The sequence below is a fragment of the Sander vitreus genome, chromosome 1, assembly GCF_031162955.1.
Source record: "Sander vitreus isolate 19-12246 chromosome 1, sanVit1, whole genome shotgun sequence".
Lineage (NCBI taxonomy): Eukaryota > Metazoa > Chordata > Actinopteri > Perciformes > Percidae > Sander > Sander vitreus.
In genome coordinates this window covers 22,889,446-22,917,107 of record NC_135855.1, presented here as the reverse complement: position 1 = coordinate 22,917,107, position 27,662 = coordinate 22,889,446, and the positions used below count along the sequence as shown (strand labels likewise).

The window sequence follows — 27,662 nt, the reverse complement described above, 5'->3', positions numbered from 1 at the left end:
ACGATGACGATAGAGAAGCGACCAAGCAGCTTTTTGTTTACATTCAACAAGCCGGCCACCAAAGTGCAGCACTCCATGGCAGCAGCCCGTTGATGCCACTGTCGCTGCTACATCACCTGGATCTATGGTCTGATTGGTTTAAGGACTATCCAATTGCGTACAGAGTCATTTGAACTATGCCCGTTGATCACGCCTCTTGTGCAGAGAAAATACAGAGCAGACTCCCCAGACTAATGTTCAATCTTAAAAGATTGAGCTTGGTCTGGTGATAGCCAGACTAGTGCTTTGGCACAGTAACAACTAAAACTAACTAGAATTAACGCCTTGTGGTTGTGTATGCATCCGCCAACCAGTCAAGTTGCAGTTTACATCCATGCCTGTCTAGACTCATATTTTATGTATGTAGATTTGGAAGCAACTTAATAAAAGGTGTCAAGTGTATTTTATGGCGGAACATGGATGTTTCACACACATCTTCAACCCGGCAGCACAGAAGATCTAAACAATCACCACAGTTTCGAGGTGGGCAGCCAAGATTAGTGTCACCAATTCGGTATACGACCAAATGTCTCCCCTTCTCTTCCTGAGTTATGGCATTGTATAATGGCCAGGAAAGTGTTTTTGCAGGACAATATGATGTCACAGTGAAGTCGACCTTTGACATTTTGGATATAAAATGCCATTGCTTTATCATTTTATCCTGTGTGCCAAATTTGAAGAAATTTCCTCCAGTGGGTCCTGAGATAGTGTTCACAAGAATGGGATGGACAGACAACCCCAAAACATGATGCCTCCAGCCATGGCTCATCCCGCAGCCAAGTATTCTTCTGCAGTAACTTAGAATAAAAAACATGAAAAAAAATCAAATTGGCCTAACATTTAAAGTATATATGTTTAATATAGATAGCAGCAAGTTTACAGAAACGTAATTGCAAAAGAATGAAAAAATCCCAACAAAAGCTAAATATGAAGAAAGGTTCCCCCCCCCCGAAGGGTAATAATTTGACAGTTGTTCACATGGTTAGAAAAAATAAAGAAAACATTCCCCCTTGCTATTTCCAGGACTAAAATTTCCTGTTTACTAAAAGAGTGACAGTTAAAGAAGTAACAGAAATGTTAAGAATGGATTTTGGAAAATAATAATAATACCAGACTTGGAACAAATTAGGGACAAATAACATGAAAATGTATGTTTTGCAGAATTTGTAATTGCTCTAAATTATAGGACAAAACAATTCTAGCATGCATTGAGAAATTTGCATTTTTTTAACTAAAAGATTTAAAATCGGTTTCAGGCGGCACTCAAAGCATCAGAAAATATTTCAACAAGCAACATAAATAATAGAAAGAACATCTACTTTGGTTTCTACTTTATGCTGTTTAGAAAAATATATATTCAAAAACTAACAGATCTACATTTACAGTATATTAGCTGCATAGCAGTTTCAGGGAAAATGTGTCTACATCTACGTTGTATAACATAAATGCAATGGATACTTCAGTACAAACTAGTTAGAAGCATGACAGAAATTGCACAACACGTTTATCAACCACAACCACATTTATCTGGTCACTGTTGTTGAGCATTTAAAGTACATTTAAAGTCTTTTTGCTTAAAACATTCTAGTTAATGAGGACTAATCATCACTGGCAGAACCAGGGGTATTAAACAGGCAACAATGGTAAAACATCCATCTGGTCGCTACTACAACATCTCTAGGCACATGTACATTTTCTATTAGTGTCTAAAGTGACATTTTAGGAACAAAAATAACACCTGTGACAGCAGATTTAATTTGTTGACATTAAATTAATGGGTAATATTAAAAGAAAACCACTTGTTCTATTGCATGAAACAGAGACAGTTAGAGTCTGTAGGAAATATGAGAACCTTTATCAACAATCCTCCTCTTTTTCATACAGTTAGTAGTGACTGTATAATGAGTCACACTTTTACATATTTCTGATCTCCAGTTACATTGGAAACACACAAATGAGGAAACTGTAATTTCAAAAAAGTAATTACCTCCCCAGTATGTGTATAAAAGAGCATTTTGGATCTAAGTGAGACATTTACAGCCATGCTGTATAATCACATTCAGTTCTATATATTTATAGTAAAAACACTGACATTTGTTGGCCCTGCTTTGAAGGATTTCAAATTTTAATTGTTTGAATGTTCAACTATTTGGTAAAAAAGGAATACAGGGCCAGCAATTCAATGATTAGCCTTGAACAACCACATGATATGTACATGAAGGCTTATATTATAACAAAACACTAAGTGTGCACAGCAATGTGCATAATATTCATAGTGTACAAATCACTTTACTGTCTCTTTTAAAGGCATCACCACCATCATCACAAGGTCTGTGGGGGCGCCAGATCACATTGCTGTCATCGATATAGTTAGAATGTATCTGAACATAGCTGATTACGGGAAACTATTTTGATAAGAAACAGCACACAAATAAATTAAATATGCTTCTCAAGAGAGGCACATGTACTACACAGAAAAAAAAGAAAGAAAAAAAAAAGATCTAAACTTCAAATAAACAAAAACAAATAAAATCATAAATACTCAACACTGGAAATTTTAGTTCTTCTATTTCACAATTTGAAGAAAGCCAATCCCAGATAGCTCTTTTCTCCAAAGTCAGGTTTCCTTCAGGAGTAGGGTCCCTTTAAAAAACACTCACAACCACTCAAACTGACACGCTGCAGTGACTCAAATCACATTAGCCAAGTTAACATAATCTCCATCATAAAACAATAGCTGGTACTGACTTAAAAGTGTATAAAATGTAAAAGGTGTTTATGTGTTTCTAACAAACAAAACAAGACAACGACTGAGGCATAAAACGGAGCTAATTCTGCCATCATCAGAGACCAGCCCCTTGTTCATGCATACACTTACAGTAAAACTAAACATGACGCAAATACAGTTTTTTGACAAAAAAAAAACTCACAACAAACAAAAAGAAAGAAAAGTGTGGCAGCAGGGCATCGTTATAATGAAATCATCTACATTTCTTTTAAAAAAAGGAAATAAAAGCTTATGAGCCATAAAACTAGCCTGTCATCAGGATTTATGCAAAGCAAGATTCTAGTCAAACTTTGGTCCTGAGGCCACTAGCCAACTGCTGGATGAGATGTATAATGTTGTGTACTGTTGAGCCAGCAAACAGTTGCTTCTCCTCAACATTCACTAAATCCATAACATTACTAAAACTGGTAAAAACAAAAAGGCTTTTCTCTAGCTTGTTTAAGAATACTATTCCACTTCATGCGTGCCTGACGCAGAATTATGACACTAAAACACATAATAATAATAATAATAATAATAATAATAATAATAATAACAACATTACATTCTACGCCCTCTACTGTAGATGTGTTTGAATAAGAGGTATATGTCAACTGAAATTATATCAACTGAATAAAAACGACTCGATCGTCTCGTCTCGATCTAACTAGCTAACTCATTTCCTAATTTCTCCAGATTTCTTAAATGGTTTTCAGGAATAAATAATGTATTAGGTTTTGGGAATGAATAGTTGTAACAGCATGTTAATAAAAAATGTATCTTCTTCACTGTAAACAATGAGAAAGAGGCGGCTGAAAAAACAACCCACCACCTCTTTTGGGACTGTACTGTACCCTCGATGAGTAAAGTGGTCACAAAGAACAGCATCATAAAGTGCTGAATATATATATATGTAAAAGCCTCCGCCAATATTTGTTATTTTTATACCGCCACACTTTCTTAAAAGATTCACCCGTTTAATGAATTAACAGGGGGATCTGTTATAAAAAAAAAAAGTACCAAACTGACTTTTGATGAATACAGACTAAATGTTAGCCGGAACATGTTTGCTTACTGATATCATAAAGTATATCTGTACACTGTGGTGGAGATGTTAAAGTATCTTGTACTGAAAGATATGTTTCACAGCTGGAGGTGACCATCTTCAATGCACTGCCACACCGACAGCTAAAATATTCTTTTACAGGTATTACTGCACCAAACAGATCTAGACCAGACTCAATCTAATTTACCCAGGCAACAAAATGCCACTAATTACATTACATTAGTAATACACCTACTGAGCACTGTGGGCTACCAGAAACAGCTTGAGTGAATATATGTATATTACTGGCTGCTACAACATTGATATAATCAGCACTCAGAATAAAGACGCTTCTTTGTGACTACACATCAGATTAGTGTCAAAGACTTTCCTACTTTTCTTCTACCTCTCATTTCTCTGCCTCATCTCTAACCCACTAACTTTCTTTCAATACACTTCCTGCACTGTTGGGTGAAAATAATTTCAAACCATGTCAACAGCGGCTACCTTCCACATCTTGGATGTATTCAACCATACATACTTGATACACCGCACACTCCACTTTCCACGCAACAAAAAAATACAAACGAATATTAAAGGGAACACGATTCATGGAAACCACTAAACACTCTGGAGAACACTTTAGAAAACACCATGAGAATTGAAAGACGCTGCAGATAAAATCACTGACAATCTATCTACAGATGCACACACAACTTCACAAGTTCATGAATAACAAGACCAATACGTTACTGTTCTTTCAGAGGAAAAGTTGAAGGAAAGCACCAAATGCTGCTTTTCTCAAAGAACAGTAATGACAAGATGTCTGTTCTTGCCTGGAGCCTAATCTGATTTTGCACGTTTCTTACAATGGGGAGTCAGTCAGTCAGTCATAAAGTTAATAAGAGACATTCGCTTTCTCGGCCAGCCCACTCAGCCAAGAAATTACAAACCAAATTCCTGGTTCACTGTCTAGATATTCATTTGTCAAGTTTGTCCTTAATAATGAGATAACAGATATCATCCATGCCACTCTGGAGAATATTCATGAGGAAGAGACTTGGGTCGTCTCAAACTTCATGATGCGAGACAAATTTACAAATCTTTTACAGCATGGGCTTATTAACAGACAATATTTAGACTTTTTTGTCAACATTTTACAATGATTCCACCTATCAAAATAAAAGACAATCCGTGAACCTGTATAAAAGGTTAGTATGAACGGGTTAAGTTGTTGCCTGAGTCCTGCAGACTGACCAGCAGGTCATCAATTTTCTCCATATTTTGAGAGGCACTCATGCTGTTCTGCACAGGCCCAGACTGAGACAGGGACTGGCTGAGCAGGGACTGGATGTGTGCGTCACTCTCTCTTTGGTTCTGACCAGATTGGCTGATGGCAATAATCTGATCCGACAGCGTGTTTCCAGGAGTGTTCATCAGCTGGCCACATTCTGCAAGGAAGGAACAGAATGAGTTTAAAAACCTCAGACTTGTAAGTTTGTAATGCAAGTCTAATATTCATTATAATATTCAATAGCCATTTCTTTGCACTTTTCATATGCACAGATACTTTCATGTTCAACTGTAGTTCAGTTGGGTAAAACATGAGTACATTTATTTCAAGTGCATTGAAATTAAATGGAACGACAATTAGCCTACTGTAGGTGAATTTAAAGACTATGGCTAAACTTAACACAATAATAAGTATTTATTTTCAACTCACAGTATGTCCTATGTATGCAAAACGTGAATTTTATATTTTATACCTCTTGTTTAAAACGTTTACGTGGTTATCAGTTTTAACAATGGATAGTGTCTTAAGATATCACTATATGGGTCCACTCAAAGACAATAATCAATAATAATACAGTAAATTATTGGCCATTGACATGGTTATCAAGCAATTAAGTTACAATTACTGATAATTAGCAATGAATTACCAACTAATAAACTTATTTATATGGATCAGATTAAATGGACTAAATAAAAGAATTCAGATATTATTATATATTTTATCTCCATGACAATTGAGCAACTCCAATCACTGAGGAAGGCCACAAGATGTGGCTGAAAGCTTCAGAAAGTCAATGGACCTTCTCATGATAATTTTAATAATTTTATTGCCATAATAAATAAATATCTAAATCAATTATGATATTGGTAAGTTAATGTTTTTTGGGAATTAAAAAGGGGATTTCTTTTTTTTGTTTCTTTTTTTTTGTAGTTCCTCATTTACTATCCCATTTGTCGACTCTGCTAACCTTTATGTGGTGCGAGGAACTTTTTCAATTTACTGAGTGAGGGTGTTCACAAAAGCTCTCACTGGCTTTCAGTCAGTTTTGTAGATGGACCATATAACATTTGCCATCGGCACTTGTTGGCATTCATTAACACTACCTCAAACGGGTTTAACGGTGTGCACCTGAGTAATCAATTTCTTACCGTTCTCAATCCCAAAAAGGAAGAGGCCAGGTTGTTGAGGCTGACTGGGCTGATTAATGCTCCCACTGACAGCGGTCTGAAACAGAGTCCCTGGCTGTTGAACAGGAGAGGAGGTGGTCGTCTGGTGGTTTGCCACTCCGTTCTGTGAGACAAACATGGCTGTCTGTGCGAGCTCCTGAGCTGCCAGTCCCCCCTGCAGGGAGGCCATGTTAGACTGAGGCATAAAGAGGCCCACAGGCTGCTCCTGCCGGTTGTTTGAGCTGCTGCCCAGCTGCATTGGCTGTTGCTCCTGAAACATGACTTGTTGTCGTTGATCGGTGGGGTTCCCTAAGGCCATGGGCTCAGAGCGATCCTGCTGGTTTACTGTCACCATGCTGGCCTGGGAAAAGAGCAGAGAGGGGTTTTGGGGCTCTTGGGAAACTAGACTGCTGCTGGTCAGTGGTGGCATCTGGCCCTGGCTGTTGAACAGGAGGTTGGAGGCCTGATCCGGAGTGGACAGGGGGTTGTTGCAGAACAGTAGGCCAGCCTGCTGTTGCTGCTGCTGGCCTGGAGAGAGTGTGTTTGCAGATGGATGTGGGGAGATGTTCTGAAACAGGGAAGCCTGCTGGGCCGGCTGTGTGTGCGGCTGAGCCTGGGAGGGCTGCTGCTGCTCCATGGGGCTTCTTTGTTGGATGGGGGAGAGCTGTGTCTGAGCCTGAAATACTGATTGTGGTTCAGGGGCAGGTGTTTGTAGAGCACTAAGGAAGGCCAGCTGCTGCTGCTGCTGCTGTTGCTGCTGTTGTTGTTGCTGTTGTTGTTGCTGTTGTTGTTGAGCAGTACTGGTTGTGAGCTGAGAGGGCAGGGATGACTGAGGGAGGAAAAGTCCTGGGGTTGAGGGCCGTTGGTCCGGAGACTGTAGTACTGTCATGGTATTTTGGAAGAGAGCGGCCTGGACCTGCTCCTGAGAGGCTTCCTGAAACAACCCCCCTTGTGGATCTTGTGTTTCAGCCAAAGAACTGGGATTGTGAAACATGGGTGGTGAAGGGTGTGAGGGGGTCTGCTGGAGGAAGTTGGTCTGAATAGAGAGCAGGTCACTCGCCTGCTGAAACAGAGCTGCTTGTTGCTGCTGCTGTTGTTGTTGATGCTGCTGCTGTTGGGCCTGTTGGAAAAGAGTCCCCTGGTTTGGCACCACTCCTTGTGATGAGCCCTGCTCTGCGTTCTTGGCCTGAGAGGCATCCTGAAACATGCCACACTGCATCTGAATCTGTGACTGAAACAGCTGCTGCTGTAAATTCTCCAAAACTTGCTGCTGTTGCAGCTGTTGTTGCTGGATGTGTTGCTGCTGAATTTGCTGTTTTTGGATCTGTTGTTGGTGCTGCATATGTTGTTGCTGGTGTTTGGCCATTGAGTTGTCAGACTGAAGTGGTAAGTTACAGAACCCTTTGGCTTTAAGTTGTCTCACTGCCTCCTCCAGCTGGGCTACTTCGTCTGGGGGGAACAGCGGCAGTTGCTGCTGTTGTGGCGCAGGTTCTCCACACAGCCTCCCCACAGCTCCGGAGCCGCTGCCGGGCCTCTCCTGCCCGAGGCCCTCTCTGGGCTCCAGAAGGAACTGCTGTGATCCCTGCTGGAGCAGTGAGTCAGCAGGCACAGAGAAAGAGCTGGCGGCTGCCATGTCCTGCTTCTGGATAGTGCTTAAGGGCTCTGTGTTGAGAAAAACAGGTGCCTGGCCTTTGTCAGGGTCGCCTGCAGCCTGAGACAGGTTGTTGGAGAATGGTCTGTTTTCATTTAGATGACCTGCAGTCACGTCTGGGTTCTGCTGGGCTGGACACAGGTCACCAGTCTGCTGAAAACACAAAACAAAAGATCAAAGATGTACTTTATTTTGATTTTGTTGACAGTTGTATTGTGTTATATGAGCTAAATTGAATTTTACTGAACAATTATGTAATTTGAAATATCAAATGACTTCAATCCAATTTAAATAGTTTTCACTATGTAAAAGTTAAATAATGAGGCCTGAGGTTACAGATCAATATATCACCTTAAATACACCAGAAGATTGGAGGTTGCTGGTGACCTCCATCGGAGTGACATCTTCTCTCTTCACTAAAGGCAACATGGAAGGCATCAAGGCAGCGTCTAGAACTGTAGAAGCAAGACCAAGCAATAAATTAACTCTTATTCTTATTCAGCTATACAGAGAAGTGAGCTAAAATGTACAGTAGGGGAGGCTACAATCGTGGGCATGGAGAATAGTTAACAAAGGGGAAATAACCTTTAATTTGCTCTTCAAATGAGCAAGTCTTCACTGGAGAAGGTGCCTCTTTCTTCACAGGAACATCAGTTTTTGCTACAAGGGCAAAAACATAGACAGATGTTTATCTCTATGAGCCCACAACATTAGAAAATCAATGTAAACATAAAGCACAATAACAGTTTAGTTACTTTGATGATCACATCTTTCAAAGTTTTGTATCAAGGCGCATTAGGGATTTACAATGACAAAAAGTGCTGATGAAAGAGAGACCATGAATGTGAATGACCCTGGATTCCTGTGTTTAGAAATGGGCTGGGTATAGTGCTCTTGTAAGAAATTGCTAATGATTGCTAATACTTGCTCTGATCCAAATAAATAAAGTAAGTGGTGGTGTTCTCAAGCTGTAAAACTGAGTGAGCCAGTAAATCTAAAAAGTACATTGTAAATAATGACCTCGGAATCAGAAGTAAAAAAAAAAAAAAAGGAGACAGATGAAGAGAAACTTATGATATATTGAACAAACTGAAATTGACTGAAACAAACCTGAATCTGGTGTGTAGGTAAAAGGCTGAACATCATGGGATCTCCCAGCATTCGTCACCACATAGATTCCCACACACACTGAAGAGGTGATGGCTTGGTTCTGGTACGGAGGAACCTTCACTATCAAGTGATTCTATGGGGGTGATCATTCAAAAAAGAATGAATACTACAGTAGGTTTAAATGCACGTATCTAATCTGAGAAATCTAGTCTGAAGTTGATTAGAACATAGTAAATTAATATTGAGGAGCAATATTTCGATGAGCAGGTCATCATCACTTTGTTTGTCGTGGGCATAGGGGTGACGTGATACACATTTCGGTGACTGCAGGAGGTTGTACTATAAATGTGTGCACTGGACTGGAGGTAGACAAAGAATGAGCAGATTGGGTTTACACAGTGATGACTGCATTCAGGTATAAAAGATTTGTCTTATTTGTCTTATAAATTTACAGTGAAGGTTTGAGCATGAAACACGCTCACTTCTTTTACACATCTGGATCTTAAAATGTTCATCAGTTAAGCTGATAATGTAGTTAATATCCCTAGGACATTCTTACTCAGTGATTGGGCCAACCCAGTGTGGCCATATCTACAAAATGACAGAGGACATGCCTCAATTAAGTTTAAATTCCACCTATCAACAGCTGGTGGCAGTAAAGCTTCATAAAATGCCTAAAAAAAAACACACTAAAAATGTAATTATTGAGTTAGGAAATGCATGTTTGCTAGGGCTTGCAGATACACACCATTCATTTCAGTCAGAAACAATACATGTGCTTGTTTGCAAGAAAACTAACTCCACAGTGTACCTTTAACAAAAACCCAAATCCAGTGAGTTCAACAAAAGAACATTTTTCTATTAGCTGGAGATTCATCAACTCATCTACTTCTGACCATTTTGTTTACAAGGGCAAAGGTTTAAACGGGACTGTTGAGACACACTCAGTATGAGTGTAATTAGGTCAGAACACAATGAGGCTACTCAAACCTTTGAACCAGCAGCCATTTAAGATGATTACATCTAAAGCCCCATACAAATCTGAAACAGCTGCTTCTATCTACTCAGCTGATTAGTAACTGGCATTAATCATTCAGTACAAAAATAACACAAGAGCAATCACATTTTACCTGGTGAAACAGCTCTTTGTCAATTTCAGCCTCCGCCTTCCACGATTTATCATCTGGAACAGACAGAAGATGCAGCGTGTTAACTGGAGAAAAATTATAACGCATGAACCCAAAATATCTGTGGACAATCATATTCTTAAAAAAAAAAAAAAAAAGAAATATCTTACCAGAGACATTCTCCTGAAATATGACTTTGGTGTCTTTAAGAAAGTTTTTGCCAATGATAAAGACCTCTTCTCCACCCCTCACTGAACAGCTGTGTAGTGACTTCTTCAGGATTTCAGGCACTCCTGCAGGCTGAGCTGCAAACAGAGCAGATATAAACAGTTTTGATAAGAATCACTTTTACTGATTTTTTCACCAAAAATACCCAGGTTTTATAAAACAAACAAAAGAAGCAGATTGGTTTTAACTTATTTTCACCCAAATTTGATTATGTCTATAATGCCTCAAAGTAATTTATTTTATGCTAAATGGTTAAACTACAGGTTTGTGCTGGATATGGTATTCATAAAAAAAACACTAAAACTCCTCAAAAAAGGATTAAACAGCCGCAAAACAATAATCCACTGTCGCGATAATCCCACTTGTAGTTTATATTATATTATTATGTCTCCCCACAGCCTGCAATTTGATACGTAACATTTTATAACTAATAGGGCAGTCGGAGATCACAGACCTCGCAATGTTAACAAAAGTGAAAAATTATTTTTCACTTTCAATAATTTGTCTATCTGCCACGTGATTCTGATCCACTCCAAAAATCAAATTAGTTCTACCTTGGCCCAACTACACCAAGTTCACCAAGTTTCGTAAAAATCAGGACAACAGTCTTTCCGTGATCTGACAGACGGACGGACAAACAAATCAAACCGAAAACATAACGTCCTTGGCAGAGGTAACTTAGACTTGTGTGAATGCAATTCAGGACTTTAATACTTTCTAAGGCCTTTTTTTTTTTTAGGAACCCAAATGTAATGCTTCTTTTGTTCTACAGCTCTATTGTTTCATCCTTTCCTTCTCTTTCTCCCCTGTCCCTCTCAAAGTTCTCCCAAATCCACTTACACAGAAACTTTCTTATAGACCTAAGATTCTATCCCGTTTATGAAACCAACCACATCCTCATACTGTGCGCATTATTAAATAATACTTGAATCTGAAGCGATCTTTACACACTGTCTCCAAAAGTGGACATACAAAGACAACAGTCTCCTGACCTCAGGCTAGATTAAACTTCAGAAACAGGACCTCTCCTGTTAAGAGGACAAAATAGCTCAGTTTATAATGGTAATTATTAACTCTGTAAATGATAGCTCAGTTTATAATAGTAATTATTAACTTAGTAAATTATAGCTCAGTTTATAATGGAAATGTTTTACTATGTAAATTCTAGGTCAGCTGTCAGTTTTACTTCTTTTAATTCTAGTGAAACTGGTTTAATATAGTGAGATAATATACCAGAATGTCTGCATTTATAAAAGCATTTCTACAGAGACAAACACAAGGAGACTGACTTACTACACAGGATTGGAGATGATGGAGTCTGTAGTGTGAGCACTGATCCATCTGGACGGGGGATGTTTACCCGAAACACCAGCCGAGCGCGTGTGCTCTTCTTCTTCGATCCAGCCACACCAATGCGAGCCTCGACATCGGCATTACGGAGCTTCAAGATCCCAACACAGTCCACCCTGCACAGAGAGACGATGTTAACCTGGAAAACTTGCAGTTTGAACAACAACTTTACATTGTTTGCTAAACTAGCAGCTCTTTACAACACTAGATACTTCAGTGTGTCATTACAATAGCTGGTTGCCCTAAAGGGATCAAAGTAAAGTATTAATCCATTATGCAATCACTTTATTAAGCAATTGGTTTGAATTGACTGTGAAGTACAACTGGGCACATAAAAGCACAACACTTGCTTTGTTTGTTTAATATAATAAAATGAAATTCTTCATTGGAGTAATATTTACCACAAAAACAACCCAATTTCAATCTTAAGAAAAGTACATACGCTAGTGTCATGTTGGTGTTTGGATCAAGGTACACCTCGATGACAGTTGTGCCATCTATGTCCACCTCTTTGCAGGCTGTGGTGTTGCGGCCGGTCACCCTGCAAGCTTGGTAAAAACCATGAGGCTTAACACGCCCAGTGTCGTTGCCCACAAACACCTGCAAAACTACTGGCTCATTTACTCCCTCCAGCTGTGTATGTAAAAACAAAAGACAAGCAGTATATGCATTTTAAAACATGTTTTATAAAGATGCTTCCCTACCTGTCCAGCAGATGCCCTCAGAGTGTAGCCCAAGTGCATTCTGGCATCTTCTCATAAGCCTATCAGACCATCTTCTTGTGCAATCTAGTCAGCCTTTTAAAAGCCAACCTGTGTATGTTATCTTCGGCTGTTACCTACGGTTTCTGACTTCAATGCCTGTTACTTGCGTCTGGGTCCACCTGCTCTTCACAAGCCTGGACAGTACAAACAGTGACTGATCCGGCAGAACTCACACTGCTCTGTGCTCACATTCATCTCCAGATCACCTCTTAGGCTACAACAAACTGACCACATTAATGATCAAACGACAGACGGTGTATCTAGTCTGTCTCCTAACTCTCTAGTCTCAAGAAGTATCAAAATATAAATGGGCAGATTGTCATAAAACTTTTCCAGATTCCACCTCACACCACCTCAAGAAGTAATGCAGGTGGTTGTCAACTGCAAACATTAAGTATTTAATTCATGCTGGGGATGAAGAGGGGCTGTTTGAATCCAATCTAAACCTTTCTGACACAACAGATCCACAATGACACCCCCCTCTCCACATACATCATACAAAACACTATAAAACATATAAAATATATAATAGGAAACCATAATGCATGCAGAGCAGATATGAAACAGATACTGGATTGGACCTGGTGATGACAAACAATCAGTATTAAGTCCACTGGGGGGGAAATAAAACTTGATTGGGGCATCCCTACAGAGCTCTGCAGAAAAAGACTCTTTCCACTTTTTGACACAATGTAATCTTAACTCTTCCACCTTGAACATATTTTACTTTTGTTTTTTGCCCCACTGCTCCTATGGCCCAAAAAATACAAAATTGTACACAGACACACAGACACAGACACAGACACAATCATTAACTTAACCTCAAAGACACGCTATGGTAGAAAAGTCAAAACATTGACCACAGAGTTAGTTATGGAGGTTGTCAGGGATTTAACAGTTACCTTTACAGTAGGGAAGCCCTGCTGAGTGCGGTCCTTCACTGACCCTCTGCTGCCTTCAGTCAGATAGCGGGCTCGGTGCTGAGTCTCAGGCTGGACGAGGATCTTCACCTCCTTCCCCTCACTCTTCTGTGGGTATTGCATCGATAGAGTTCCTCCTTTCTGGTTAGTTTTCTGAGCATCATCAGAGCTGCAACAAACACCGGTTTGACAAAGACACCAGTAGATTACTTCTAATTCTAACATTTTATAGCAATATTATTTCATTTGGTGCAACCTAACTGGCATATTCCAATATATATCTGGAACTTGATTTAACGGATTATGGACCTTGTCCGTATTTGTTCAGAGCAGATACGATGCTCTGAGCAAAACAGAATTAACAGGCCCTCCATCAACCAAGCATATTCTATCCCCAGCTCTTAAAGCATTCAGAATTATCTGTTTATTTAATCTGCTCTGCTTATCCTAGGTCTCTGAGAGAGGCTCTGTGATTCACTGTGGCTGACCATTGTTTGTACTTCAGTATCCTGCCCCGCCTTCTCTCTGATCTAACCGCTCTTCTTCAGTCAAAGCGTGGTGGGAAATTTAGAGCCAGAGTAGTTTGTGGAAGATTTCTCTGTTGTGCTGTGTGATTTCCTGATACTACCTATTCTGACAGTGAGGATGAAAGCTGTATGAGATTATCCACAAGGGCCTTTCAGACAATAGTAACACAGAATGAAATACATACTTAAGCGTTTAACTGTGCAACTACCACCTGGAGAGTCATTGTTTTCTTTGGTCACTGATGGGTGACAGATTACAGGAAAAACTTTAAATAGTGAAGTAAAATAACACATGCTGAAAATGATGAGAATCATATGCTATCATACAGTCACCAGATCTGATTCTAATTGAACACAAATTGGAGATTTTTGAGCTATTGTGTTAGACAACGCTCTCTACCACCATCATCAAAACACTAAATGAATTATCGATTAATCTGCAAATTATTTTCTTGATTAATGGATTCATCGTTTTGTGAATAAAAAAAATGACATTCACAATTTCTTAGAGCCTGCAGGGATGCCTTCAATGTGCTTGTTTTGTCCGCAAGTCACAAGTCCACAACCTAAATATATTCATCTGACTGACAGCATATCCTCACATTTGAGAAGCTGGAACCAGAAAATGGCATTTTTCTTTGAAAAATCACTGAAACGATTAATTGATTATGAAAATAATCATTTTCTATCACTCGACTAATGGTTGCAGCTCACGAATTTCTTTTGGAAGAATGGTGTTCATCCCTCCAGTAGAGCTTCAGAGACTTTGACCTGAAAGCTTGTGGTGAAGGTAACATTTTACCTGAAAGCCATAGTGCGTAGTTTCTGTCTCCCCCATGAGGAATTCTAAGTAGTGACAACAACACTGTCGGAGCATCAACATGACACAAGCCTTCGGTGATCGCACCCCCACCCCTTCTCCATGCAGTTGCTAACACAGAGGATTGAAAAACATGATAGACTCTTCAGAAGAGGTAATTATCTTATAATTGTTGTGTACTTTGTCTCCAATTATTTTATATTAATGAACGTCCGTTACATTCAAGCCATTGCCAAATGAGTTGATTCAAAGCTAATTAAGCCTATCAGCTCCACAAAACTCTCTCTGTATTTCTCAGTATGGCTATGTTTACAAAAAGGTGCCGTCCGACGACTTCCGCGCGCAGAAGCTCGAGTGATGCGTTTTACGTCACCGCTGAGAAAGAGCAACAGCAACGGTCAACTTTAGAGACGAAGAGGACATCAAAACTACAAGATAATTACCTCTTCTGTAGGGGTGGTGCACAACCACCGATGGCTTGCATCATGTGGACAGTGTTGTTGTCATTACTTAGAATTCCTTATGGGGGCGACAGAAACTACGTGCCATAGCTTTAAGACCCCTAATGTTGTTTATTCCTTTAATTCTTCACCCATCTGCACATAGCCTTTGACAACTTCATGAGATGTAGAGGGGCATGACATGGACATTACAGTCTAAAAGGGCAAACTCAGTTGTATTTCAAACTAACTACATCAACGGGTTGCACAAACCTTCCTTTTGATCCAGTCTTGTTGTCAGGGCCTAGCTGTGACAGGACAAAGTGTGGACCTTTGGCACTGTCTGCATCAAACACGTCCATACTGGCTTCTCCTGCAGGCACAGACTTAGGACCAGGCCTTTGCCGAGGGGTACGTTTGCGTGACTTTCGTGGCACCTCTGTGTTGTCATTGTAAGAGACGGTGCTCATGATACTGAAGTTGGAGAGAGAGTCTTCCATCCAGATGCTGTTACTCTGCTCTGAGTCCAGGGAGGTTTCATCCTGGCAGGACATCTGGCTGTCATCAAACAGGTCTTGTGGAGGCGGAGAGATGTTCAGTATGGTGCGGCGCTTAGATGGGGTCATCTGGTGATGTGGCTGGGCCTCCTGGGATGTTATGCCTCTTCCTCCTCCTAGCTCACTGCTGCTCTTGCTGCATTTACCATTCCCACCTTCTGCTCCGACAACCTCTGGAACCGCTCTGCTACTCCTGGTGTCCTCCAGGTCAACATTGGCGCTGTGAACTGGGTTCTGTGCACTGGCTGAAGCACTGGAATGCATGGTGGGGCTGGAAGAGTTGGGAAAAGCACTTCTGGGGCCTTCCATGGTCATAGAGGAGGACATGGCATCTACAGTGCAAATAATTAGACAGTGAATAAAGGCCTCTCAACCAGTGTTGGCTAGCAGTCCGATTTAAGCAGCAAAATTAGTTCATGATTGTTTATTTTTTGCTTTTGTTTAGTGTGTGTGTGTGTGTGTGTGTGTGTGTGTGTGTGTGTGTGTGTGTGTAAATGTACAGTATGTGAAGCGCAGTATAGGTGTGGCTAAAAAGGATGCCAAAGAAGAGATAAGGTGAGCAGTCCCCCCTTATTTAAAAAAAAGACTTAAAATGCTTGGGAATAAACTAACTTGCAACTAAAAGAACTGAATTTATCATTGTTATTATTAGCGTTTTGTTCATGTTCAACTGAAAAAAGTTGCCAAAATGGAGAGGGAAGTCCAAAAGAGTACTATGTACAATATGATGCATGCCAATTATTGGAGCTTTTACTTTCAATTTTTGATTTTCTCTTGCTACAAAAGTATATTTGGTTGGGACTGAACGTAGCCACAGAGACAAAATAAACAAGCTTCTGACCTATGAAGCAGAGAACTGCAGACCATTTATATGCAGACACTCCCTGCTTCAGAGGGAACTTCCTGGAATATAAAAATGAGACAGCGAATGAGCGATGAGAGCTGAACAGTATTCAGATTTGTTTTTTAAAGAATGACACAGGGTATTTTGTTTGTCAAAAAATGTTGCTCCAGCATGCTGACATACACTGTAATTTTAAAAGCATTAAAATAGTTACAACGGACTAGATGAAGAATGGGGAAAAGTCTGGTTAAATTGCAGATAGTAAAAAGGAGTTAGATGGCTGTTAACATTCTGGATTGTTTGGTGACTCAGCTTGCAAAACACACAAGAAAAAGGCACATACAAAGAATGGAGGTATTGGGATTTGAACAAGTATCAGAACACAAAGACATATATGATCACAAACCAAAAACATACAATAGCAACCCAAATGTATGACCAAATAAATGTTGAGAGGTGGGTTATTATGAGTGTTTACCCTCTATTATACATTATATTATACAATGCACGACATGAAAGCTAAAAAACTGTGCAAATCATTATAACACTGTACTGCTAAACACTGCAATAAAAAATGTGTTCACTGTGAAGTGAACACATTGTTTGATGAAACATCTTTTTGAAACCAAAAAATAAACAAAGAACAAAAAAGCCAGATGATGTTATTGGCGGTTTTCAATTAAACTTATAGTTCCATGTAAATTAAAATATACTTCACCTTACTCCTCTTACAGACACATTTTCCACCAGGCCAGAGCGCTGCAAGTGGCTTTAATGGAGCACTGAAGTCCATGGATTTACTGAAACTCACTGTAAAGCCTTGACGTTTCAATGAGGAGCAGAGCAAAACAGCTACAGTGAAGTGGGGTTTTTTTTTAGAAATGGATTGGGACTAAAGAAAATAGTGCTTGACTCAAAAAGCCATATACAGTAAATGCTATATTTTAAAACATTATCTGACCTCGGCATGACAAAGGAAACCATTTATGCATGTATGTAAAACCAATGAGAAGGGTGTGGACTTCTTTTTTTCCTTTCTACTTCTTCCAGCGCTTTTTTTTTTTTAAGATTATTTTTTGGGGCTTTTCCACCTTTAACTTTTGACAGGACAGCTAGGTGAGAGAGGGGGAAGACATGCAGGAAATCGTCACAGGTCGGATTCGAACCCTGGACCTCAGCGTCGAGGCATAAACCTCTAAGTACATGCGCCTGCTCATCACATCCACTTCACTGTTTTATCACTGCCCTTAACAGTTCATATTTTCTCTTTAATTATTTGCCAGATTGGCATGGTTTTATTTCAGTTAGCCTAATAGCTGGTTTGATTTGCATTGAGAGATGATTTTATGGAAAGTACCCCATGCCAATCTCTAGGTATGGTGAAGGGTATGTGATGATGTGGGGCTATTTTAATTCCAAAGGCCAAGGGAACTTTATCAGGATGCATAGTATCCTGGATCCATGAAATAACTGGCCTTTAAAAATAAACACCTGCCTGCCTCTATGGGAATTTAACATAGGGGTGAAGTTACTTATGCCCCCTGTATTTTAAGGAAGAACATGTATTTATTTACGATACATTATTCATTCACAAAGAAAATTGGTGTCCTTAAAGATTGTATTTGTCCTATTTTTTTTTTTAATTAAGGCATTAAGATCAATTTCCAAAAGACGATTTTTTTATTCCTCTTTTTATTCAACTTTAGCATGGGTGTCCTAATGTTTTCACATGACTGTACTTCAAACCTGTACGTGTCCTCTGTTGTATATGCACTGTACACTCATCTTGTTTTGTTCTTTTGCAACGTTTAATGTCAGCATAAAACCTGACAAATTTCAACTGCTCATTTTAGTGACACGTATAACTTTTTCCAATGACTGGTAAAAGATCTGTTTAAATGACTGATCATGACACATTCAATAAAACATCTGATTCATCTTTAACGCACCAAACAAATGGTTTTAAAAGTGACCCTTTTCCATCTGACCACACTGCAAGCATAATGATCATGACGCTTTTAATTTCTAAAAGGGACAAAAATTGGCCACAGCTTTAAATTGTGGTATTGTAATATCTCATTTTTGGACTTCTGAGTTTCTCTGCCAATAGGATTTTCTTTTGTGAACAATAGCTCCACCTTGGAAGTGCAAAGTGGTCAACAAGGTGATTACATCCACTCAAAGCTTCCTAATTCTCTAAAAAAAAAGTGAAAAAAGCAGTTTAAACAACCAAGTATTTTGTGCTGAGTATGCGACACTTTTAAAATAATGAGCTCTGTTGGGCTTTCTCATCATTATCGGATTCTGTGTACGGTTTAAACCATTAATCTATTTTAATGACCCACATTTCAACACTTTGTTGCTGCAAGAGACCACAACATACAGTAGATCACAAGTATTCACAATAACAATCCCACTGACAAAATATTTCACAAGCAGGGACAGATAGATTAGCCTGGTTAACACCAGACCCTTCTCAGTTGTAACTGAGAGTGGGTCTGGGCAAGCTTCATTCACAGCTCATTTCCAAAGGGGCGTCACCAACGGACGCCGCTCAAATGCCTCTGGGCGCAATTGGATAGTCCTTCAACCAATCAGACCAACGATCCGGGTGACGTAGCAGCGAGAGCGGTATCAACGGGTTGCTGCGCTTCGGTGGGCGTCATGTTGAATGTAAACAAAAAGCTGCTCGCTGTCATCGTGAGAAGCCCGCCTCAACGGTTGTGATTGGTGCCTCGATTTGGAAAAATTAGAAATGGGCTTGAATGGGCTCTTGGTCAGACTGACTTGCAGAGCAAATCTCAATTATTATTTTTTTTGGGCCTGATGTGAGGATCACAGAGCAGCAGGCTGGTTGTCTGACAGGCTTTTCTGTCGTAAGCAGAAGTTCATTTGTCTACGGGTACAGACATACATAAGTTGTGTTTTTTGGGGTGGGGCATGATCAGTCCTGCTCACAGAGGAGAAATAAAGTTAAGAGGAGCAGGATCCTACCTGATGCTAGAGCAGCTGAAGGGGGAGGCCCTGCCTCTCCGCCGCTCTTTTGACTCATGACTTTTGGGCTCTGCTGAGTGGAGGAAGGCAACTGTAGCTCTCTGGGAAGAAGGTCATACGCTGATTCTGTTGAGAGAGGAGGGAACAAATAAAAGGGATGATAAGGTGACATATTAACAGGGTCTCAACAGAAATAAAAATGAGAACCACGACTCACACTGGAGCTCAATGACCAATTTGTTGAAGACATGACTCCCTGTTGTATTGAGTCATGCTGTTCTCAGAAATACTCAGTGTTACACAGTGTTGGCAACAAACCTGATAAATGACAAGGAGCTATGTAGCCTCAGTTCTAATGCCAAATGGGTTGACGCCTTTATTACTACCAAACTCTCTCTGCAGCCGGCTGCACATATGAAAGAATCATCCTACACTGTTCCCTGTCCTCTACACATGGTGGAATTAATTAAAATAAGAAACAAAAGCCCAGTGCACAATTATTTGTTGATCGACTCAGAAAACCAAGAGGAATTAAAAAACGGACAGAGTGGAAATAAATATGAAGTGACCTTTTTATGATGATGATTTTGATCAGGACTTTTACATCATTCGAAATTTCATCTTTACTAGCCGTGTAAAACGAGTTACTGCATGGATTTAGCATTGCGCTTCTGTAACATTGTCGGACTCACGATGGACAGTAAAACAAAGAAGCAAAATTGATGCAGCGGTACCAGAGAGTCTTTTCTCACCTTTTAAAACAAAGATCCACCGATTAATCAAAGATGAATCAGCACATTAATTGATGATGAAAATAATCAATAGTTTGTAACATTTTTGTTTACCTTAACAAACCTTTCTTAAATAAAGAGGTGGAAAGCTAATATCCAAGCTACATCGTCTCTTTATGGATTATGGATGTCCTCTCACAAGATTGTCTAAAATGGTAACTCTGGGCTCTGAGTCACATTGGGGAAGACCAAACCAAATGGAAAAAAACAGCACAAAATGATGAGACTACTGAGGTAAAAGCAAAGGCTGTAGCATACCGAATCAACAGCACATCTCATTACAAACAGGCTGCAGGGTCGTACAAAGCCTTTTTCTTTCTTCTCTGTACCTCCCTCAGGGCCAACAGGACATTCAGAGGGGAGAAAGCCTTGGGTCAACAGCATGACAGCACTTTTACTAGCAGCCTGATTCATCATCCAAATATTATGGTATGAACTAACAGCGGCCATTACAGTCGCCTGACTCTCTTCTCTGCCAACTGCCAGCTTTAATTACTTGCAGCTGAGTCCCAGGGTTTGGTGTGTATATCAGATACTTAACCCTCCCATTGTTACCACTCGCTGTGTACAATAGACAAACCTGGGACATACTGAAACCAGCCCATGCCTCTTCATTCCCAAAGCCCTCCAGTCTCTTACAGCTCGCTTTAGAAGAGCAGGGAATGCTGGTTCCCAGAAAGGGAGCTTAAATCTGGACTCAGCAAACTTGTATAACTCACACTGAACCACACGTACGTACAGGATTCTAGTGTGGTTTTGCTGGTTATTTGCTAAGTTCTCCAAACATAATCGTGGACACACACGCGCACGCGCACACACACACACACACACACACACACACACACACACACACACACACACACACACACACACACACACACAAACACCCCCACAAAAACACTTTCTCTGCCCCTGCATTTACACTTACACTTAACTCTACAGTCTTCTTGGGGCTCACTGACTGACTGCACATGTAGCAACATGTGCTCTGAGTGAGCAGCAGCACTTCCAGTAAACAGATTGCCAACCGCACAGACAGAAAATATGTACTCTTCTCTCAGAGCAGTGGTCTCAAATCACTGGCCAGCCTGTTCAAAGTGTTTCCACAGTCCCTTGACGTTTTTAAAGACTGAAAAAAATTGTATTTTGTGGCATATTTGTGTCTTCATTTGCAGACAGAGTGCAATTCTTTATTTACACTTGAAAAAACACTGTCCCTTTCACATGGGAGAATATTTCTAAACTAAAAGAAGTCAGCCTCGTTAGCTGGGAAAGAAACTATACAAACTCACACACCACGTGATGTTTTGATTTTAACTTAAGACTGCAGTCATATTGTGCAGACCACTGACCTTTAATTTGCTGTGCATCTGTGATCATCATCATAATAACAGATTAAAGCCTGGACAAAAATAGTCACACTGACAGACTCACTACTCATGCTATTAATACATTTTGCTGAATATCAACTGAATCAACCCACATACACTTAAAATCTAAGTTTCCAAGTCTGAAATCCTGCATAAAGATATATTGTTGCACTTTATACCCTCACCATACCTTGTGATATGTTTATATATGGTAAGTAGTGCAGGCTAAAGGTGAAAAAAGAAAGCACTCACCATGTGAATGGCAGGACTTACACTCCCATTCATTTCCCTCACATTCCTGCTGCTTGCTCTTACTAGCCCTGGCACCTGGGGCGTGGCACTGGCTTTTTGGCTGAGTGACTGATTTAACTCCCCTTCTGTCCCCCTCCTCCACTCTACCTACTGCTCTCCCTGTCTTGTTTACTGTGCTCCCAGACCCCTTTCTGTACTTCAACTTGTTCAACAGGTTAGTGGTGTTATGATGTGGAATCCTATCAAGCAGAAATGAAGCAATAGATTAACCTACTTACGTGTTGAAAAATTCAGGCTAATGTAATTTACAAGGTAGACGTATTGAACTTGGTGGAATAAGATTAAAAGAAAGTGATGGGGAAGATACAATTAAGCTCTGTATATTTGGAGATAATTCCAAGCAGCGGAGGAAAAAAATAAACAGTGAAGGGGCTGGCACCTGCAGCAAACCATGTACAACAACCCTGAAATGTTTACAGCCAAGCCTACATGAAGGCTGCCAGGGACTCCATAGCAACACAGATCAGGGGACAAGTCTTTTGAGCGTTTGCGTCTCTCGTGAGATAATGTGGAGCAAATCAGAAAATCAAATCAAAACTCAAGTGATTAAAACATTGTGTGTTGTACTCTGTAAAATGTCCCTACATATTATCTTATTTGACACCACCCATTACTAACAGATTACACTAGAGCTAATACTCTTTATGATAGGAGTACATTTATGTTGACACTGTACTTTATGTTCACACTGCACTAAAATAGCATTTGTACAATCAATGGTTTTAGCAACATAAACTTTTTAACCTAATCTTACTTTGTAACCTAACCTCACTTTAATTATACTTAATGCTTTTATTTCTTGCACTGTAGCTATGTTACTTTATGCACTCATTGACTCACTCTTTTCTTACTCTTATTTTTACCTTGAATTTGACTGTGAGCAACTGCAACTGAACAATTTCCCTGAGGGGATCAATAAAGTATGCGGATATCATTTATGCTTAACTGATGCATACTATTCTTAATCTAATGCAAGAATCAGATAAGTGTTTGATAGATCACAACTCTATCTTTAATATTAGTAAACAATCAAGTCACTGAACTGGGCAATATCTTTACATGGTATGAATATCATTATTAGAGCCTGGCTGATAAACTGTCATAGCACGGAGTCAACTGCAAAATGCCCTGCTCTGGTCAATTATTCTTAAATGATCAAATATAAGGGATCATTGTTTGTTTATGTTATATTTTTATGTATAAAATGAATATTAACTCTCAAACATTATTATATCATGATATGTGATACCTATCGACTAGAGCTTTATATACTGTAATATGGTGATGTAGGCCTAACTTACATGCTTTATGTTTTCCTGGTTTTAAATGCTGCATTAAGTGACCCAGACTTGAGCTTATCTTCGAGCGGACTTACAATGTCAAAAGGCTTTTGTGTGTGCGCATTTTCTGAGACTACAAATAGCCATTCCCAAAATGCCAGCCAATTAGATCAACATACTTCAATATTGAGGTTTTTTTGGTGACACTTCCAATAAAAGTAGACTAAATATGAAAAGTGTCTCTCTGTATAATAAAATACAGTTCAACAGCAACACAAACTGCAGCTCATGTGTTTAATCAACACCTCAACAAAATCTAAATATTATAACCTTCATGAAGGTAGGATTTATTGCTGGAGTTATCACTAGGTGTACCATATAATAAACAGGCAACTGAGTCTACATTTACAAGCTGTACAAACTTGTCAAAGAATTATGCGTAAGTGGAGTGACAACATGATGAACATGAATGGATGCAGGGGCAGGGTGCGTACGTGCGATGAAGTGAAAACATCCGGTTGTGGTGGGCATTCTGCCATCCAAAGCTATTTCTTCAATGACAGGCGGCAGATGGGAAAGGCCACATGTGAGAAAAGCCAAAACCTGTGACAATGATAAACAGACTGACGTAGGCCAATTGCAGGTTATGTGGTGAGATATCAATTAATGCATGACCTGCCTGCAATGCTTCCAACGCTTCCTGATTTTGTTAAAACATCCACCGATATCACAAAATTTTCTCCCAGCTCTCATTAATAAATATTGTATTAACCTAGACATACCTTGATCATTTGTTAATATTGCGCAACATGAATGATTGATATTCCACGCATGAATTCATGCATTTCATCATGACAAGTCATTCATTTAGACATGAGCTGTGAACCCTTGTCATACAGTGTTAGCTGTTAGAGTGAAACATTATTTCATCATCATGGTCACAAATAATGAGTTACATTTTAATCAGATTATCAGAGGTAAGCATGGAAGGTTTTATATAATTTTACTGTTGAATACAGATAAAGGCTGGTGGAGTCATAACTTAATAATTATTAATAATAGTAATAAATAGAGCTCTAAATACAGCATAATGCATTGTTCCCATTTTATTACTCCACATAAACTAATACATTGCCTCATAACAAAATATCAGCTACAAGTGGAACCCAGGTCACATAACTTTCATTTTGACTGCAGAGCCTGTCACTTATAAATGCCGAATGACGGGCATGATGACTCAAATATGTTAAAAGAAAAAGTCTACAGTGATTACTCTACAGCTAAACTATATATCCACGACGTTCCACTTCCACTTGTGATTGGTTTAAAGAAATGCCAATAAACCACAGCACGTTTCTCTACCATCCCGGAATGCTGTGTGGACTAGCCAGACCCTCCTCCGCAGCGCTGTGCAATGCGAGACTACTCTACAGCATACTTCATAATATCAGCCATTATAACTGAAGGTGTCATCATTGCATTCAGAAAGGATCATCATGGCACCACCATTATATTTGATCAAATGTTCTCCTGATGAAGAAACAGATGGAAATTGCCACACTAGAGCAGAGAGGATGTGTGAAATCCCAGTTGTACCTGTTGAATAGACGTAGCTACAGTAGCATGAAAACCGCACATTTCATCATTTAACAACAATTTTAGCGAAGATGGGAACGATCACAAGTCAATATTATTTTAAAATGTAAAACTATTTATTGCAGAATTAAATGAACATAATATCTAAATGACCATAAGCCAATATTTCAACCTTGAGCATCTTTCTAGCCTTAACCACCTTGTGCTGATCTTACTGTCCAAACAGTAAAGGCTACTTAGGCCGTAGATAATCTTACAAGAGTAATTAAAAAGGTGAATCCACTAGATCACTGTGAACAAAAGAAAGGAAAAGTATACACATCAAACACTAATCAAGCACAATATCATTTCATATTCCCTGTAGAAGGTCTATCTGCAAATTGACATGGGACCTGGTCCAAGCTACACCTCAGCTTACAATTTAGGGTAAAGAAACACCAAAGTGAAGAATGGCTGTGTTTTGGCTGTAGTTCAAGTTTGGTGATAATTTATATCAGCTTCCCTTAAAAATATGTGCTCATACTGTAGCAGCTATAGTGAAGAATTTGTGGCTGCAGCTTTAAATTAGGTCAATCCCAAATGAAAAGACAAATGTAAACATTTTCTATTTTGCCTAATGATTCCAGCAATCCCAATAATCTTTGAGTTCTGACATCTTTTTGAAAAAGTCCCACGTTATATTCCTTCTACACGGTCATTTGAAAAAGCAAAGGTCTGCCAGGCTTCAATCAGGTTAAGTCATTTGTGTCACACCAGGCTCAGAATTTGTGGCACGTAGCTCTTTCAGTCAGCTAATCCTGAAGTGACCAGGAACGACCTCCAGGCATCAGTTTACATGACTTGCTTTCAACACACACCCACCACTATCCTGACTTCACAGGATAGTGGTGGGTGTGGGTGTGAGACTGTGAGGGCCAAACCACCCAGCTACAGGTCAGGTTTGAAAACAAAGTGGGTTGTTAGTTGTATTTAATGTCCTCACAGCAATGCAATGGGATTACTGTGTGTTATTTGGGATTGAATTCAAATGGGAAGATATAGTCAAACTCTGGCTGAGAATAATCTCTCTCTACGTACAACACATCTGCCTTTGGCTCCATTTATCAGTGGACTCAAAGAGATGAAACAGACACTGAGCTTAACATGAAAGCGTGACATCAAAAAGCAGAGGAATTCAAACTATTTACAGAAGACAACACACACACACACACACACACACACACACACACACACACACACACACAATGCTTACACATGACTGCCTGTTTTCTTCTGAATCAGAGATCTCAGGAAAACCATGCTGAGGCAACAGGAAGAGCCTTTAGCACCAACGCAAGCACACTTGACAGTGTGACATCACCAAGTTGCCATGCTAGCCGCATTTGGTCTAAGCCTGGAAAGGAATCACAGCGAAGTGAAGTTCCTTACAGTCTGTAAAATAGTGAGTTTTAATTTCTTTAATTTAGTTTATTTCCATTTCATGCCAAACATTTGGCCCAACCCACAAGGGATTACAAGACACCACTATATATCAAAACAGCTAGCCTGGCTCTGTCTGAAGATAATAAAATCATCTACCAGCACCTTTAAAACTAACTAATAAACGTGTTTGTTTAATCTGTTGCCAGGCAACTAGCTGAGACTCTGGGAATGTACTGCTCCGAGCCAATGTGCCCCCCAACGTAAAAAATGGAAAATTGCTGTTTTTACACTTTGGTTTTTGTGCGGATTGAACATTGAAGTGATATATTAGGTATTAATTAGTGAGCTGTTGAGGTGCTGGTGTGCTGATTTTGTTACCTTTGGACAAAGCCAGGCTAGCTGTTTTCCAGTCTTTGTGCTAAGCTAAGCTAAACTCAGTGGTAGCTTTATATTTACTTTACAGGCATTAGAGTGATATCAGTCTTCTCATCTAACTCTGCCAGAAATAAAACTTAACAAAAAAACATGTGAATGATTACTGACGGGAAAATGGTGCATGGCTGGGGTCAGTATCAGGCATACATAAACAATTTCAGCAGGGGGGAGATTGTTGGTACTACTACTTCCAGACCCATTGTACAGCTTGTCTATACACTGTACAGTCAGTACATTACACATTATGGTTGCATGCCAGTTTGTAAGAAAGTGGGAATCATCTTATTGTCCAACATATCATAACCGTTAAGCTGGCGAGGGTAACGTTAGCCACAATAACACACATTACAAAGTAACCTGTAAAGAACACTAGGGATGTCACGAGAACCGATACTTGCAATACCTTTCGGTTCTAAAATGAGAAAACACAGACGACGCCCAGTTTTTTGAAGCACCGTAAGCACCGATGCCAGCGTTAGCAGTGTTTTCACATCGGTGCTGCTCCTCTTCTGGAACTGATGGGGGCAGTATACACTTCAGAGTGTTCCAGTCGATACAATCAGAAGCATATAAGTAGGAGGTCACGAACAAGCCAAAGTCACACCCTTCTACTTCCGGTCCATGGGACATATCTTTCGAAAAAATATGAACAAGAGTCAACGGAGATAGATTCTACCCGACCTAAAAAAACGGCATGTTCACTGCAAACTCACGGTCCTCTCTTCCTGATTTACAGCCCCCCTCTCTTGGCTTCAAATAACTCACCGTTGTCGGCTACGGCCGCTGAACAGGCTATGCATTGTAAACAGCTGT

General features: G+C 39.7%; 1 protein-coding gene across 7 annotated transcripts in view; it reads right to left on the bottom strand.

Annotated features, from left to right (window-relative positions):
• Positions 1 to 878: 878 nt before the first annotated feature.
• nfat5b (nuclear factor of activated T cells 5b) overlaps positions 879 to 27,662 on the bottom strand; it is a 54,627-nt gene continuing 27,843 nt past the window's right edge. For 4 of the 7 annotated variants that reach the window (XM_078248565.1, XM_078248574.1, XM_078248592.1 and 1 more), the window contains 12 exons: positions 19,644 to 19,769; positions 15,522 to 16,137; positions 13,444 to 13,630; positions 12,220 to 12,410; positions 11,721 to 11,893; positions 10,370 to 10,504; positions 10,203 to 10,255; positions 9,073 to 9,205; positions 8,548 to 8,622; positions 8,314 to 8,417; positions 6,294 to 8,115; positions 879 to 5,302 (listed from right to left, as the gene is read on the bottom strand). In XM_078248565.1, the coding sequence (XP_078104691.1) occupies positions 5,064 to 5,302; positions 6,294 to 8,115; positions 8,314 to 8,417; positions 8,548 to 8,622; positions 9,073 to 9,205; positions 10,203 to 10,255; positions 10,370 to 10,504; positions 11,721 to 11,893; positions 12,220 to 12,410; positions 13,444 to 13,630; positions 15,522 to 16,137; positions 19,644 to 19,769 (3,854 nt within the window). In that variant the 3' untranslated portion in view covers positions 879 to 5,063. Of the gene's footprint in view, positions 5,303 to 6,293; positions 8,116 to 8,313; positions 8,418 to 8,547; positions 8,623 to 9,072; positions 9,206 to 10,202; positions 10,256 to 10,369; positions 10,505 to 11,720; positions 11,894 to 12,219; positions 12,411 to 13,443; positions 13,631 to 15,521; positions 16,138 to 16,646; positions 16,709 to 19,643; positions 19,770 to 22,056; positions 22,082 to 27,662 lie in introns of those variants that run through there. The other 3 variants (XM_078248608.1, XM_078248615.1, XM_078248583.1) reach the window with 3 other exon arrangements.